The 18179-nt window shown below is 39.2% G+C and overlaps 1 protein-coding gene across 2 annotated transcripts in view; it reads right to left on the reverse strand.

Annotated features, from left to right (window-relative positions):
* Positions 1-18179, reverse strand: part of plekha7b (pleckstrin homology domain containing, family A member 7b) — a 183544-nt gene that overhangs the window by 20054 nt on the left and 145311 nt on the right. The window contains exons 29-30 of one of the 2 annotated variants that reach the window (XR_009271961.1): positions 11463-11533; positions 603-653 (exon numbers count right to left, since the gene is read on the reverse strand). Coding sequence is in view for 1 of the 2 variants with exons in the window: in XM_058781366.1 (XP_058637349.1) it covers positions 11478-11533 (56 nt within the window). In the remaining variant the exon portion in view is untranslated. The remainder of the gene's footprint in view (positions 1-602; positions 654-11462; positions 11534-18179) is intronic. The other variant, XM_058781366.1, reaches the window with a different exon arrangement.

Consider the following 18179-nt stretch of genomic DNA (forward strand, 5'->3'; position numbering starts at 1 on the left):
CACTAATTAGGGTTGCTAGCAATTCAAGTGTGGGGAAGGTGCTTTGCACAGAGAAAGAACAGCCAATGGCTAACACACTCGCTGTTATTTACTTCCTCTGTGCAGTGACACAGACACACAGCACAAATTCTTAATTAGAATCACAGGAAGGGGATGGGGTAATGGCGTCCTTACTCGTTTTGACTGCAGTTATAACACAAACACACACAACAGGAAATGGTGAGAATCACAAATCAAGCGCCGCCCCATTTGCGACCCGACCGATCAGTGAGCTGGGACTAAGGGGAAGGTGACAGACATGTGCATGCAGTATGGAGGGAGTGAAACCTGTCTATTACCCTCTGACTGACAGCGGCTGGGATGGGCAGCACAGGGTGTATGAAGGGAGAAAAGTCTGATTATCTGCAGGACGGGAGTGTGAAGAAGTTGCACTTTGGAGTTAAAACTTGCACACATACACACAAACAAACACAGACGGAGACAACACATCATCCCACAAGTTGGCTAATGCTAGGTGGTGTGATATCGGAGCTGTGAAAGGACAGATGAATTCAGCCCGCCGGACCCCCTGTGGCAACGACAGAAAAACTAAAGCAACTAACCTCAGTAAAAAGCTGCTACGCAGAAAGCCCTCCATGTTCAGCATTTGGGTTCTGTAGCAGGAGAAATACACAGAGAGCCATTGTAACTGAGCGAGCACAAGTTAGCATGGCAACTTTAAAACAGTAACAGAGGGGAGAAAACAGACAAAACCACCAACACATCCTTGACTGTCCCTGAAACATTTTTATCTTCCAAACCAAACGCAAGAACAAAGATGTAACACTCCCCACAGCTCCACTAATAGCTTTTCATCCGTCTTTTCGGAGAAACAGACATTTGTCATTAGTGTACATGGTTTTCCAGTCCCGTTTTTGATGATATGTTATCGTATGACAGTGGTTCCTGGGCGCTGCTCCTCCCAAAGCAGCGTGTGGTGGTCCAGCTGTGGACCATGTGTGGCGGGGCTGCGGCGGCTTCTAGGAGCTGGACCACAGGAGCCCACACGGGGCCAACTCTGAGCCAATGCTGGGCCACGCACCCACGGGGAGGCGGGAGGATGTGGTCATGATATCACCACGTGCAGAGGCTGCTCTAAAAGTCTAATGCCGCAAATTTGGGAGCACATGTTTGGAAATGGTCTCCAAAGGGTTTCCATTAGTCTCAGTTTTTGGTCTTTACAAGACATACATACATATATGACTTATAAAGATCAAGTGTCTGTTTGTATAGTAAAATAAACTGTTGGGCAACAGACAATGTAAAGAACATAATGAAAAACAGAACTACAATAATGAAAAAATATAGTTTTTTTATCTATATAAAAAAGCTTTAACTGTAAAATTAAATGTCATGTACTGCATAGACACACATACATATATAGGTATATGGCATATTTATGTAACTACTGCTTTACATATTTATTTTTAGAACTTATTTTTCTTAGTTTAAGCTAAATAAATATAGAAGTGCAGGCTATATAGAATGTATATTTTTATCTATTTAAAACTAAATTAATTATATATATATATATATATATATATATATATATATATATATAATCATATTGTGTTTATATATGTATACACACACACACAAATTTAATATTAATTTAATTAATTAATTAAATATTTATATATATTATATATTCTAAAGCCTTTTTCTAAAGACAATGATGTGGTCTAAGACAGAAAAACAAATGCTAAAAATAAAATTATTAATATTAAAAATAAATACATATATAGATTCAATTAAATAAATATTCAATTTAATTAATACATTATTTGTATAATGAATTGCAATTAATAAAATAATACAATCCACCCCAAATATATGTAGTGTGTGTGTGTGTGTGTGTGTGTGTGTGCATCCATGGCACCCAGTGAAGCTTTACAATATAAGTTCCAAATCTGCATCAGGTCTCTTACTTTTGGTCCGTTCTGGAGCTACAACCAGAGATGATGCATTTCCAGAGCTGTTTTTTAATTTTTTTTTTAATGCAATCCTGCAGAACGGGAATTCATCAAGTGCTGAAACTAATTAGCGATTTCTCTCATGCTCTAACACTCCACTCCCTCTCTCACATCATCATCATCATCATCATAAATAAGAGACACATCAGAGTCAAAAGACATCCAGTCTTCTGCCTCCTAAATGCTTTCGCTTTCAGTGACATGGGTGTAATTTGCCCCACGCTTCTCCCCTCCCTTCATGCTCTCTCTCTCTCTCTCTTTTTTTTGCGATGGCGAGTTATGGTGCTGTGGACGGGTAGACACAAAGCCACTGAGAGAATGGAAAGAGTGAGATCAGAGAACCCCAAGGACACTGCGCCTTTCAGGCCAGCCAGCACTTAGCGGGCCAGAGGACCCGTAAGACCCGTCGAGACTTTTCTCACAGTCAGGTGTCTGGGGGCTTTTGGGGGATGGGAAAGGAGTGTTTTCGGCCATGGGCGCTCTGCTCACATAATACCCAAGTGCTGCCACAGCAGTGACAACGCGAGAAAACAACAGTAAAAACGCAACAGTGGCAACCAAGCGTGTCTCCTCACTATTCCGAGAGAGTGTTAAAAAACACACACACACTCTCGCACACCTTCCTCTCACACTCTCTCTCTCAAACTCTTGCTTTTGTTAGGGGGGCAGCTAGAAGACAGCAAAAACACACGCATGCTGACAGCGTCTGTCTCTTTCGGAGAGCACGCTCTGAGCAAAGAGTGAAGAGAGATTAGATTTAAGTGTGGTTTGATTGTCAGGTCTGTTTATTCTGCTTAAAAATATGCTAAATAAAACAGAGTAAGGAATATGCAATATGTATCTAGATTGACTAGTTAGAATAACACTCTATAAAGGTCAAGTGAGATCTCTGGCACAATACAGAATAACTTCGCCAACATGGTCAAAGTCACTTAAGGCTTTCCTATTTAGTTTAAATTCTAATTCACTTTAATTCACTTCATGGGTAAATCACATAAAAAATGCCCATGTCTCATTTTACCCCAAAAACAAAAGAAAAACGAAGAAAAAAAAAAAAAAAAGTTTTTTTTATTAATTATTGAATAATTAATTCATCTCATTTCTGTGGGTTTTTTTTGGGGGTATTTATGTGTTATGAAATAATGCCATAATGATTATAAAAGAGGCTTAATTTCTTTAAGCAAAATTTTATTTATAGTTAAAATTTTAAAAAAGATAAATTATTATTATTAATTATTAATAGCATTCAATTTATTATTAATCATAATAATAACAATTTAAAATTAATCATTTTATAATTTAATAATAATTTTAAATAATGGATAATAATTATAAAAGCAAACATTTTTAGAAATTGAGATTTATACATCATCTGAAAGCTGAATAAATAAATAAAACTTTCCATTGATGTATGTGTTGTTAGGATAGGACAACATCTGGCCGAGATACAACTATTTGAAAATCTGGAATTTGAGGGTGCAAAAAAAATCTAAATACTGAGAAAATCGCCTTTGAAATTGTCCAAATGAATTTCTTAGCAATGCATATTACTGATCAAAAATTAAGTTTTGATATATTTACAGTAGTAAATTTACAAAATATCTTCATGGAACATGATCTTTACTTAATGTCCTAATGATTTTTGGCATAAAAGAAAAATCTATAATTTTGACCCATACAATGTATTTTTGGCTATTGCTACAAATATACCCCAGCGGCTTAAAACTGGTTTTGTGGTCCAGGGTCACATATAAAGTGAGACATTATCACTGAAACAGTAGCATTCAAGTGATTAGTTTCTCTGTCTCCCTCAGTTTTCTTACCCTTTGGCTGCTGTGTTACCTCAGCTGAAAAAAATAACTCAGAGCAGAAACTGAAACAACTAGGATCCCTGTGTGAGGATTTAGCTGCGGTTTACAGGCCGAGCCGAGGAAAAAGTGACTGAGCCACACAGTATTGTCTCAGCATATCAAAAAGAAATAAATAAACAGAGTAAAGCGAGGCTTAAATTTAGAACAGACCATGTTTCAAGGGCAACGGATTGTTGAATGAAAGACAGCGAAAATCAACATCAGCGTTAAAAGTTGAGCTCCATGTGCCTTTTTCTCTGTAGAGCCCGAGACCTGCCAAGAACCGCTTCTGCCCAAGCGAAGTCTCCCACCATCTGCAACAAATGTGCTCTATTAAAACAGTACCATATGGACAACAAGCCCTCGCTATTAACACGGCTTCTGTACGGCCCCCCTCGCTAACGCAGTGCACATTTCAAACTTTCAGTCAAATTGACTGGCTGAATTAATGTAGTGCTATAGAGAGTGGGTGGGCTCGCGCACGGAGATGGAGATCCCAGCGATGCCGTGACTAAACTTATCCTACATACTACCACAGAACTGATCTATAGATGTTCTCCAGACAGCAGGAGGGGAACTGAGAGCCAGACAAATTCATTCAGGACAGGAAAAAAACATCTTGCTACATCTTCATTCACAAGAAAAGCCCACAAACCAGATTAACGGCTAAAGTCTTGAGGTTACAAAACTGAATGAAGTACCCAAAACGAATCATTTATTCCATGAAGAAGATGACCACGACTTCCTCTCAGCATGTCAAGATGGCACTGATTAAACCCTGAGGGCGTGGGATGTGTTAATGCGACGCTGTGGCGCTGCAGTGGCGACGCCCCTCCTCAGCGAATCAGAGCGAGGCAGACTCAACGCGACCACACCCACAGACTATAAAGCTCTTCTATTCTTCAGCGCACATGATGTCATCATTTGGAGGTCTTCTTTTGTAACACACACACAAACAGAACACACACCAAATCAATTGGGCCTTTGCGGATTTAACCCGACCCAAAGGTTCACTCAATTTCTGTTTGTTTATTTTTCCTGTCACAAGGCCTTAAACACTATTCATAATTAGTTGGAAAAAGGGGGATATTTTTCCTCAGAATGCCGCTCGCTGACAGGTATTAGAGGACAGCATGATGTGAAACACACTTTGTGTTTTCACTCATTCAGTAAACTGTTTCTGGACTGGTAATACTAATCAGAAGCTACCGTGACTGTGCTCTGGCAAAAGAGGTAAAATGAAATGATGACATGTGCCAATAATAACGGCCCACAGAGTCATGTGATCTCCCAGTGCTGACCAGCATACACCTGAGTGCTCAGTGAAAGCACACTGTGTTGGGGTGTATTGCAATAGGGAAGGTTTAATTGAGGATGTAATAGGGAGTTCAGCCTTTTGTGTCAGCCTAGCCTTGGCCACACAAGACAAAGTGTGTATGTGTGTGTGTGTGTGTGTGTGAGAGAGAGAGAGAGAGAGAGAGAGAGTGAGTTTTTTTGTGGCAAAATAAATAAATTAATCAATTAATTCATTAATAACATATTAATAATAATGTATAATATTATTTACTTTATTATTTATTTATTAGACAAATAATAGCAATATTAATGATGATATATATATATATATATATATTATTATTATTATTATTATTATACATGCACACACACACATAAATATAATGAATACATTTTATAAAAATAATAAAAAAATATTAAAAAATAAAATTTCATTTTAGATTAATGCCTATTGGAACAACTACGCGTGTCTTCCGTTCAAAAACAACAATATTTATTAACTCTGTTGTGCAACTCAGCTGATATATCTAGTGCTAGCAACACCAAAATTGTGAATTCATTTCCCAGGGGAAACTGTTATGTACATTCACTACAGTAAAGAAGCATATCAAGTTTAGACAAAAAGACTGAAGTAGATTCTATAGCAAAGCTAAAACACTACGTTTTGAAGTGACTGATGACAGTCTAATTAAATTAAAATTTTATCCGCTCTCATCTGAGCCACGAAAGGTGTGAAAAGGTTTTGACAGTGCTGGGAACGGGGAAAAAAAAAAAACCTCTGTCCACAGATCCAAACACGTCTCACGGGTGTCCTCCTGTCACACGTGTGCACACACCTCCAAACGGCATCACAAAAGAAGACGTGACAGAGAGGGGCTTCCTCCGCCCCCCACCACAGCCCACAGATTAAATACACTCTTGCTAACAGCAGCGGTGTCCCATCCTTTAGTCTCAACCCCCCTCGCTCACCCACCCTGAGGAGTAGTGAATTAATTTGTGCGAAGCAACCCAACATTAGGAAGGTGTGTTGAAAGGTGTCTGCTCATGTTTCAAATTAAACGCACTGCTGGTCAGCATTAGCACCTAGATGCCCGTCGAGGCTGCGCGCCTGCCTCTGACACTTATCTGAGAGAGAGAGAGAGAGAGAGAGAGAAACTGGATTTGCCTGTTCACACTGGAATAATTAGAACATGTCAGGAAGAATTAATTTCCTCATTTTTCAAAAGGATACACAGAAATTACCATGTTATTATATGACAGGGTCCCTGGGAGGATTGTATTAAATTTGATTTCCAGCGCAGCCCACACAACAAATTAAAGTCATAAATAAGATGGAAAGAAGCGGGGCACAGAGCATATGTTTATGGCAATGAGTGAAGCCAGGGGACCAGAAAGAACTATCTTCATTTCATTTTATTTAAATCAGGCCGACACTCTGTGTCTGAATGACAGCGCTTGCTAATGAGGGCTCAGGGTCTCTTTTATATTAGCAAAGAGAAACAGCCACTTAGTGGGTTAGACGCCGTGCACCTTTCCTCTACAACTCAACCGGCTGAGCATCTGCCTCCCCTAATGGACACATTACCGTGTGCTTACAAACTTACAAGGCCTGCAAAAGGTGAGGTCTCTCTTAACTTACGTCTGCGCAACAAATCAATTAAGCCTCGGAAGCAGTTCTTCGTTTCACAGGGGTTTTTTTTCCTCAGTGTTTTACGCTTCATTTGATGTTTGGGCTAGTTGAAGGAGACAGAACTAAGTTAAACAAGTTAAAACGTAACAATGTTAAACTACTATCAAGTGCACCGTTCATTCATTGCATGTGAGATGTGAAATTCTATGAAGGCTGCTATGTTGTTTAGCGAAAGACGTATACAGCACAAATGAAATAATGAAACTCAAAAATAACAACAGGAGTGACTCAAGGTGAATCATATTTTTATCTCTCTGACTCGCTAAGCGTTTGGGTGGGCATTGCACTTGTGAATGAAAGCATGTGGGAGAATCTACCCCATTATATGCAGCAGAGAAGCAGAAGCGCTAATTATATTCCTACAAGTCAAGTGGTAATCAGATAGCCTCAGATTCATGGGCATGTTTTATGTGTACGGATGACCTCAGCAGTGTCTGCCTTTATTCTCATCTAAAAATATTCCCCTTATTACTGGGAGACATATTCGTGCTTTGTGGATCCACAACCAAAAAATACGTCAAGATACGTCAGTGAGATAAACCCAACAATGATATGCGCACTGTCTCTAATAAAGTTTGAGAAGTGGCTGTAAGTCCAAAACATCAGAACAAGTCGTCTTTTCAGATATGCTTCATGCAGGTGGCTGGCAAATACAAAATAGCAAGATGCCTTTATATATTCAATATAATTAGCAGAAAATGTGTTAAAAGAAAAATGACTGTGGATAGTTCACAAATGCAACAAAAAAAAGACATAATGCATAGTTTTATGTTTATTACCCTTATCATAATCAAGGTTATAAGGAATGTCTGTGAAAAAAATTCAAGCGATTTTTTTTTTTTTGAATTATTAATAAATATGTTTATGGAAATGTACAACAACAGTTAAAAATAAATTTGTAAAAATGTATATATTTCTTTAAATAGGACATTTATAAATGTATTATATTTATTTTTTATCGTTTATATTTATTTATATAAATGTTGTCATTTATGCAAAAAATTCATTATTAACCACAATTACAGTTTTTGTGCTAAATGATGAATTATTGTCAAAGTTTTAAGACTTCTAAATTTCCACCTTTCCTACTGGGGAAAATGTGCTGTAAATCTTTGATAAGGTGTATTGGCTTATTACAATCGCGCCGAGGCAGTGGAATACAGAGAGAAGGAAACTCTGGGAATGGGCATCATTAGAGCCAAGCGCTCCCCTGGGCCCCACAAACTTTAAATAATTTGCAAATCAATTAACTGGCAACTCTCAACATAACAAGGATTTCACACCCCAGGGTCAGGGCACATTATCAGCTCTGGAGGATTCATGGCATTTTGGGAGAAAAGTTCATGGTTGGAATCATGAATTCATTTTACAGGACTTTTAGTTATGCATTACTCTGCCCAGCTGTGGAAGCGAAGAGATTAATGACATGTTCCTCAGTAAGTCTATGGCCATATATAGCTAATAAGAGAACGCCTTTTTACCTTGGTTACTGTCTTTACCTTGAGACGAGGGAAGACTGCCAAGTTTATATTATGTATAATTCTTCTGAAAATTAGATAAAACACACCCAGCCATCAAAAGGACGATATATTGAATAAACCTTGGCAGAGGCCACTGCCCCAGTCATGACAGCATGTTGCTGGGATGTTAGGTCACAGCGGGGTGATTGAAGACCACTGAAAATCTCATGCTCCAGATGATCAATGGTTCTCAGATGAAGTCAGTCTGGTCTGTTAGACTACACCAGCTGAATGTAGCACAAATAAATAGAGTGTATTTTGTGTGAAAAACGTATCCCTTACGACCCTGTGGATTGAGAGGCCACACCTGTATGCATGCAGAAAAACAAGCGGCAAGCCAAAATATGATGCTTTTGAACCTCATGAGAACTAATAAGAAAACGAATGGATACCGTGCCCTAAATACTTCAGTGAGGACCTCAACCATCGCAGATGTCTGAAGACCTTAGGACTTCCTTTCATGAGAATAATTCAATTTCCAACAATTAAATCTTATTCTAAATTCACACTGATGAAATTTTATGTTCTATCAGGCGGAAAGAAGAGAACGAATAATTTTTTTTTTCCCCCCTATGGGGCTGATGAAATTAAAATGCCGAACCCTATTGAACAGCCTCTCTGACAACAATCAAGAAGAGGGTCAGTGAAGAACTGTAGCTGGAGAGAGACTGTTAATAGATGGGAAAATAACCACCCGAAGGTTATTCATTTTCATTAGGGGTCCAGGAGAACTGTTTATTTAATTTTTTTACAGAAAATCATTCCTGGAGACACCGGCCCCACAGAGACATCAACAGCGAGACACGCTAAATGCAAAATGAAGGAAGGCTCCGGCAGCTTTATTAGATGAATGGCACACTCTGACAAAGAGTGTATTCTGCCTGTTCAAACAGATGCCGTCGCCTCTTCCTCAGGTGTTTCCAAATGACTTCGCACAGGAGTGATTAAACGCTGGGCGCATGCGAGCCACGCTTTCGCCCAAATTACTTACTGCCTCATTTTGTGATTAATTAAACATGCAGATTAAAGTTGCAAAGGAATTTAGATTAATAGGTGTGTTAGGTCTCATAGGTCTGGTAAGCATCAGAGCATTAGAGAAAGAATGTTGGACGGGTTCATTTCTTCTCTTCCTCATATTTAAACAGCGTGAAAACTGTGAAAAGGAAAAAAAAACACTGGACAAATATACAAATGTTTAACACATATTGCCAGCTTTAAAATAATGTATCTCTCGCTGAAAGCTTGGCCTTCACATCAGTTGCATTTCGCATTTAAATGACTGAAATATGTTTTGAAATCAAATAATTCCTTTCAGATAGTCAGTTTACATAGTTTAAGTTGCTTAAACTTAAGTTGCTACTTACTGTTTGTTTATTTATTTATTATATATAAGATTTTGGTCTTGACTAACTTAAATGACTATGCTTTAACTTACTAAAAAAAAAAAATTCTCAAAGTTTTCTATACGGAATAGTAAAATGCTGGCTCTGCCGTAAGCGTTCACTCTCACCCACCCACATACACACACACACTTGCACCGGTCTAAATGCTGACACGACGCCAACCTGATGTACAGTACAAGGCTTACACTGTTACCCTCAGTGCTGGAGCCATGCCAGCATATAGGCCTGATGTTTACTGTTCTAACTCAAGTGGTCCTTTCACCTTCATTCAGCCTAACAATCAGCGTTTCATTCCCTAAATAGAGACCTGACCCTGTGACATATCAATGTTAATATCTGTATTCACAAGACCTGGAATGATACAGGCCGCAGCTGTTCTGTAGTGGTGACTGTACAACACAGATCATGAATCTTTATCCCGAATGGTAAGACAAAAACCAATGCGGAAGTTCTGCAGACGTTTTAAACATCACAAACACCAAGACAAAAGCATGCCTGTCAAGCAGAGGTTAATCTGAGAGTCATCGAGAGTGGTATCATAATTGTTCCCAGCACGATTTTCCAATAATATTTCAGGCCTCCATTTGTGACTCTTCCCTCCAGAGTTAGAAGCTGGGCAGACAAAAGCTGTAATCACTCCCGGCCCCTTTGTTATTTCTTCATTCAGCTCACCTCACCGATCTGCCTCTCTTTCCTCTGACAGCCATTGAGAGCGGACTTAACACGCCGGCAGCACGCACTACAACCGCAGCTAAAATAAAAAAGAGCCTGGCGCGGTGTAATAGAGCGTATTGATCTGAGCCGAAGATTCTGTTTGACTTGAAATCATGGGGATAAAGCTGCTGCATTAGCGTGCGGCCCTGAACTTTGAGCTGGAATATGCCAGTCTCAGTGGCCTAATTATGCAGGGCCAACAGTGGGGCTTTCTGCACACTAATATAACTCTGTCCTGCACCTCATATCGAAGTGACATTTGAAAAAAAGATTAATATGAACTTAACTTTCAGGAAGCTTGTTTGCTCAACATTACCAGGAGCAACACTTTGCCAGATATGATCTTTATTACTATGCTGGAAAGAGAAAACTCCCATTTAAGACATATTGTGGCAGAAAACTGCAGCCATATATTGACTGTTTACTAAGACCCTGTCTGTGTTTCTTTAAAAGGGGCTCTTTCTTCATTGCTGTGAATACTCTTATTGAGGGCAACTGGCAGCCTGAAAGTACCAATAACATAGTTGGTATTAGCATAGAGAATAGATTCACTCTATACGCACTGATGGAAGCGTGTGTTTGGGGGGAATGTGGAGTTAGGTGCTAACAAGCAAATCAGTTTTCAAATGACTACTTCATGCCTTTTAAAAGTAATAAAAAGACTATCATCTACATAAAATCATTAATAAGTGGCATTTTATATAAGTCACTTGTGCGTATGAGCTCTTTTTCAAGCTATTTTAGTTCTAGGAAAGTGACGCAGAACAAAACAACACACTCATCATTGTAATCATTTGTGTAAGGCCACCATTTCCTGTGTTGATGAAGCATGTACAGTGGTTTCATGAGTTAAAAATCATAGTAAACAGACATAAAGGGGTAAGACAGCAGCAATCATGGGGGGAAAAATGCTGTTAATGGAGCAGTGATACACGTTGGACAAGATGCATAAACCAAAATATACGGTTTGTACTTACATAAACAGAAAGACTTTATCCCCAGCTCCCAAAGATCACTGGTGAGTTGATTTTGAATTCATGAAAATGACCTACAACAGAACAAAAATAAATGTGTTTAAGTTTACATGGCCTCTTTAAATATGTGTATATTTCAGTGTTGGGTGAAACTCAGAATTGGCTTCCTTTTAATGTAAAATTCTTTACTGTCACTTTTAAATCAATTTAATGCATCCTTGCTGAATAAAAGCATTCATTAAAAAAAAAAAAAACGAGGCAGAAGAACAGAAAATCGTAAGAGAGAGATTGTAAGAGGAGCAAAGTGAAGTGAGGTTGCTGGCAGGCGGTCAGAGTCCCAGCAGATGAAGTCAAACAGTCGTAGCGCCGCTCAACCTCCAGTTACTCTGCTCTCTCCCTGAGGGACTCAATCCTAGACAATGTTTAGAGTCCACTTCTCTAATACCTCATTAATCTGTCCCTGCACTGTTTGATTCAACTAATAAATGGCTTTCATACAAAGCACTTGTTTTCTCTAATTCCTCTCTCTGCAGAGCACTAATGATTTATTTAGTTACACGCACTGCTAGTTCTAGCAGGTCTTCTGAGGTCCTCCAGCAACTGCGGCACCACCAAAGAAACACAAACAAACAGACGGTGCACCAAAACCACCAACAACACCCAATTTCGCCATTATCCGACCATATGTGTAGCATTACACCTCCCCTGCATGTGACGGAAGACATAGATGAGCAAAGAGAGAGAGAAAGAGTCCTGCATAAACCTCACGGATGTTCATTTCTCCACATTATACTGTTTTTCACAACAAGCAGGAATCTCATTACCAGCTGATTTATACAATTAGCCTGCCTCAGCATCACCAATTAAACAAGGACACAGGGGTTTGAGGTCACAGCTAATTGATCCGGCTGCAATTTGCGCCATCTCTGCTAGCACCGAAATATGCCCTCCCGTGCAAACGTTGAAGATCTAAGTCAAACGCATAGACAAAATAAATGGCTGTGTGGGAGGGTGGGTTAATAGAATAAACTGAGAGATCTTTGGTCTCCAATGGATCTGAATGTGGCAACCTTGAGGCTGAAGGTGACAATGGGAGAAAAGAGGCAGGAGGTCTGACCCTCGTGTGAATGGAAAGCTGTTGTCATCTTAATAGCACCTCTGAGCTGACAGACTATTCCACATTCTCAAAGGACCATGCCACAGGCCTGACTGAACTCCTAGTTCACAGCGTGCACACACACACACACACACACACAGTGTGTATTTGTGTGTACACGCTCACATACATCTCTCACAGAGTTAGTGCCAGCTCTCTTTCATGCCTCACAAACACACAAACCCTTGACAGCGGTGGTAATTCTATAAATGCTTTTCTCTTTGTGAGCCATACAACATCGGACTAATACCTGTCACGCTTTAATAAATACAGGGATGTTTTAATTGCAGAGGGCAAAAAATAAAAAGAAATTTGAAATTATAATTTGATGCTAAATGATGAAAGTAACAAGCTTGCGAAAAAGAAAATGGTGCAATTTTATATTCATGCTTTATTTAAGCTAATCACCATGTGATTGAGAATAAGATGACAATGATATTGCAATGCAATAGTAAAACCTGCAACATATAAAAGACTGTGGCAGGCCACTGTAGTGTTAAACAGAGCTGGATTAAACAGGACTTCACTGCCATTTCTAAATGGGTGATCATGAATTCATTAAAAAGAGTTCCAATCAGCACCAGCCTGTTTTTATTAGTCACCCAACAGTTTTATTACTGATTCATTGTATCCGCAATTACCACTGCGGCTTTCTCACATGTTGAGCTCTGTTTTTTTTCTCTCTTCTTGACAATGACTGCAGTGATGTAGCTGTGGTTGTATAAATGGGAACTGAAATAAAGAGAGATGAAGAAAGGAAGAACTGTTTGAGTAGCCGAGCGTCTTGGCAAATTACTAGACGAAAAGCTAAAGCCCATTAAACCCCATGAGGACAGACTAGGGGGCACCCAAAAATTAATGATAGGTTTTCCTGCGAAACAACCTTTAGTCACTGAATCGGATAAAGAATTGAGCCATTTAAATGAAAACAGATTATATTTTCAAATGTGCTGAATATTTCAGAGAGGTTAAGTGGGGTGCTTAAAGCTCGTGTTGGTGAGGCCAATCCATCGACCATGACAGTGACTCCAGCTAGACCCTCCAACAAACACACTAGCAAAAACTGGCTCCAAGAGCACGAGCCAATGGATACACACGTGTGACATGACGTAAGAGAAACAGATGCTCCAAAAATCCTCCATTCTCCTTCCTTCAATCATTCACAAGTTAATAAAACAAGAGTGGGAATGTTACCTTTGCCTTAGCCAGTGATATACATTCTTTACATTTTACTCAAGAAGAAGAATTCAAAATCACAAGAAAAGTCCTTTCAGAAATCCAATGAGCCTTCAAATTCCAGGCATGTGTTCATCCACAGTAGGTTCGGCTGATTTAATCAATCCTCTGCATAACAGCACTGTGTCTTTGACCGTCATATGACGAGGGTTGGGAATCAGTGACTAACCTCAGATTAGCAGCCTTGCTCTTGCATGGCAGATGCAGGCAGCTTGTTTTAAATATATTTGCAAAAGTGGGAGAAGTACAGTAGCGTGCTTTACATAATACGCTGTAAATGTGTACCGATAAGAGAGCTTTAAGAGGCTGAACTCTAAGTCAAAGTGGTTCACATGGGTCAAATATAGATGAAATCCTTCATCTTTCTGAGCGTGGACATGCTGCACTCTCCTAAGGAGGGAACATTTTCATTTGCATCAACTTTGCCTTAGCTTTCTTCTGATCCAGCAACCTGCAAAAAATAAAATCACTTTAAATGTCCTATTTCCCCCAGTCCAGAACATGTTAAGAGGGGATTTAGGGGAAGTAGTTATTGGGACAAAAGAGGCAATATCCCCCATCAGCAGGACGGTCTCTTACCTGGTGGAGGACAGGTTATCTCTGTACTAACAGCAGGACCACTGATGGGAGAAGAGGTGGGGGTGGGTGAAAATAAGGCAGAACAGAGCCGATAGACGGGCCACTCACACCCAGCAGTGGGCGGAAGAGCAAAAGAGGTAAAGTGGTGTTTTTGTCAGATCCAATATTCCTCCTGACAAAAATCAAGTAGTGCGCACACACAGCTGACAGATCTGCAGGTGTAAAAGCTCGGAACCAGATATTAAGTACAGATGTAAGTGCTGTGAATTGAGAATATCCTTTCAATTCCGATTCAATTCCTGAATTTGAATTAAATTTGAGCTGCGGTAGCAAACAGGATGCAGAATTGCATTTTAAATTTAAATAAAGTACAGTAGTAAAATTAGAAAGGAACTGAAATTCAAAGAAATTCATCTAACTGTAATTTTAAACTTGACAAAAAGTAAAAAATTACATTTAAAAAAAAAAAAAACATTTAAAAGGTTTTTAGAGAGAAGAACAGATAAGCAGATAAATATGAAATACAACCTATAGAGATTCTGTTTAACAATACTTAATATTATTAATTATATTGGTATCACTTTATTTTAAGGTCCAATTCTCACAATTAACTAGTTGCTTACTAGCATGCATATTAATAGCATATTGGCTGTTTATTAGTATTTATAGGCACATATTAATGCCTGATTTTGTGTGACCATGTTCTACATGCCTTAACCCGACCCAATACCTAAACTTAACACCCTCCTAACTAACTATTAATAAGCTGCAAATTATGAGTTTATTGACGGAAAACTCTTAGTTGATAATGAATGTGTGTACCTTATTCTAAAGTGTTACCATAATGTTAAATTAACGTTGCAGAATGCATTAGCTGTGTTGAATTCCTTTAAATTGTGATTCAGTATCGCCATTGCTCTTGATTTCAATTCAAGTCCCAATTCAACTTCCTCTGGCATGTGGCCAGTTCAATTCAAATTCAAACTGACACACACTGCCAAATCTTCAATCTGGATTGTCTCAAGTTCACAGATGAGCAATAATGAACCGATGAGTGGGATTCACATTAGAAAGCAGTGGATCCTAAGAAACCACCTTTCTTTCACAGGAATAAAATAAGAGACTTTCCATTTCATTGATCTCCCTCTTTGAATGTCCACATGCTTAACTTAAGAGGGCCTGCTCACAGCCGAGGGTGTTTATAAAGCGCATTTCACGACTCCCATCGTGGATGGGGGAGGTTGTGCTGTTTTTAAATCAAACATCTCCTCTCCTTGGACTTGCAGACGGCACCGCGACCAAGCCAGACTTTCATGTCCGACAGTGGAGATACATTTCATGTGATTTACTCTGCTGTGAAATAACAACAACGAAAGTCCGTATTAGGGGAAGAAAGGGTTGACCGGCATCCACGGGCCTCAAATCCACCCCGAGAGGAATTCAAGTCCCAGCTGGTAAAATATAGTCTCACCGGTTCTCTGCAAAGCAGACTACACACACTTCAGAGCATGATTAGAATGCAATTGCAGCAAAAGTGAGAGAGCAGGTCCTTGTCTTTTTTATCATCGATTTGGCGTCAGTCGATGGAGTTTATTCCCTAGCCATGACACAAAGCACTTTTTTTGTCCTCCTATTTATCCGTCCCTACTATTGAGTTGGGTTATGGAAACAAGTCTGCTTCCCTCTCTCTCTTTCCCAGGTAATGTGTTTATTCTCCTGGTCTCATCTTCTAGTTTACGGGCTGCCGGCCGTTCTCTCGCTCTCTCGCTCTCTTATCGCCCATGCTCTCACGGGGCATTTTAGCTGCTGAAATCCTGTTCACCACATACCGGTTTTAGAATCTGTGAAATGAGTGCCGAAGAAGCGTGGCCACAATGTCTGCCTGTGTTGCCAATGGCCTCGAAAATGGGTCCGGGAGCTTTTTGTCCAGGGAATGCATAAATGGAAGTTTTTAACACCTCAAAGAAAGGCAGTGCCTTTGTGTGGCCAGACGAGAGAGAGCCCTGGCTCTCCTGAGGAGGCAGACATGCTGAGTGCTACAGGACAAAGAACCCAGAGCCTGAAGCAGCAGGAGCACACGTACACACACACACACACACCTGCCTCACACGCACACACACTTTTATGGTATAATACGCACACAATGGCCATAAGAAACATATACGCGCCACGCACATACAGGTCAAGTTTGTGGAATAACACAAATGATTGCTGAATGTTTGAACATTCACTGACTCGCATGAAGCGTTTCAGAGAGAATACCACTGGTTTTACCGTAGGGCTGCACAATTCATCCAATAAACAAGATTCTGATATGTGAAAAGCATCTATTAAAGCATTCCATCAATATCAACTTTTTCTATTTAAACACATTTTCCAGCTGTATATGTTGTGACTCCTGCATGCATCAAAGATGGTAACGTCTGATAAACATCGAATTGAGCTATGCAACAAACATGTTTTTTGTTGCAGATCAATTCAGTGTTTATCAAGCATTACCGTCTATGATACACAAAAGAAAATAACAACACCAACTGAAAAAAAAAATTTGTTGTAAAGAGTTACGTATTGATTTTCAAACTATTTAACGTGCATCGCAAATGCTTTATTGCTTATATCAGGACCATTAGTTAGATCCAGAACTTGACCTTGTGCTGAACTGCTGGGATCTAACAGTTCAAATTATTTCAGACTAAACTGCAGTGACAGCTTAGTTGATTGTAATGGGATGAGCATATTCTAATAAATTGACATCATTTATTCAAAATTGCATTTAAAGGGTTTTTAAGCTAATTATCTAGATTTATGGCTTAAACTTTTAAATAAAGTATTTTAGGAACACAGTTTCATTTATTTAGTTGTTTATTTAACAGGGACAATGCAGAATGACATTGCAGATGCTCTACATACAGGCTTCTAGCCAATGGATAAATTGCATTGTTTTGGATATCTAACCAAATTTTATGCAATTCACCCAAATAAAATGTCATTTAAAATTCTGTTGATTAAAATTACAATATTAAGGATAAATCACTGAAATATCTGCACAGCCACAGCAGATAAAGACAAAAAAATATTTAGATGAATTATGCAGATGCTGATCAAATCGTACTCATAAAACAAACGGAGATGAAAGACATAATGGGACTGATAACTAAAGCCTGAAACAAGTCAACAAATGCTGGCACATTGATTGATGTGCTTCCTATCATTGGAAAAAATAATTCCCATACAGATTATCCCTTATTGCAATTCATTTGATTTTGTTTTTCAGACAAATATAAAAAGACAGGTCGTGCAGACAATCAGAGTTGCTATGCTTCGGCTGCCTACAATAAGCATTTAAATGCAAATATGTCTGATGCACAAAGAACCTGCAACTTCTGTCAGTAGCAACATAATCAACCTGCAATTGTCTCCTGACTCAGAGTCATTTCCAGTGACAAGGTCTAAGCAGCAAGCATCTGTATTCAAATTACCGCACTATTTAAGGCCGCAGTCTGTGCAGGGATATTTTTCCTACGGTAAGTCGTGCTGAAAGTCAATCATATGGTGAATTAAACCAGAATGGAATCAATCGATCCAGAAAAGATCAGGTTACAACCAGGCCTGGCGGTTACGAGCAAATTATTTGTGTTGTACTTGTTCAGACGCAGGAGTGTGTGTACGGCAAAGTCCCATTTTTCAAATATTACATTTGCAATTGAATTGAAATCTTCATGGTTCGCATTCTCTTTGAATGAACAGAG

The sequence above is a fragment of the Onychostoma macrolepis genome, chromosome 07 (genome assembly GCF_012432095.1).
Source record: "Onychostoma macrolepis isolate SWU-2019 chromosome 07, ASM1243209v1, whole genome shotgun sequence".
Lineage (NCBI taxonomy): Eukaryota > Metazoa > Chordata > Actinopteri > Cypriniformes > Cyprinidae > Onychostoma > Onychostoma macrolepis.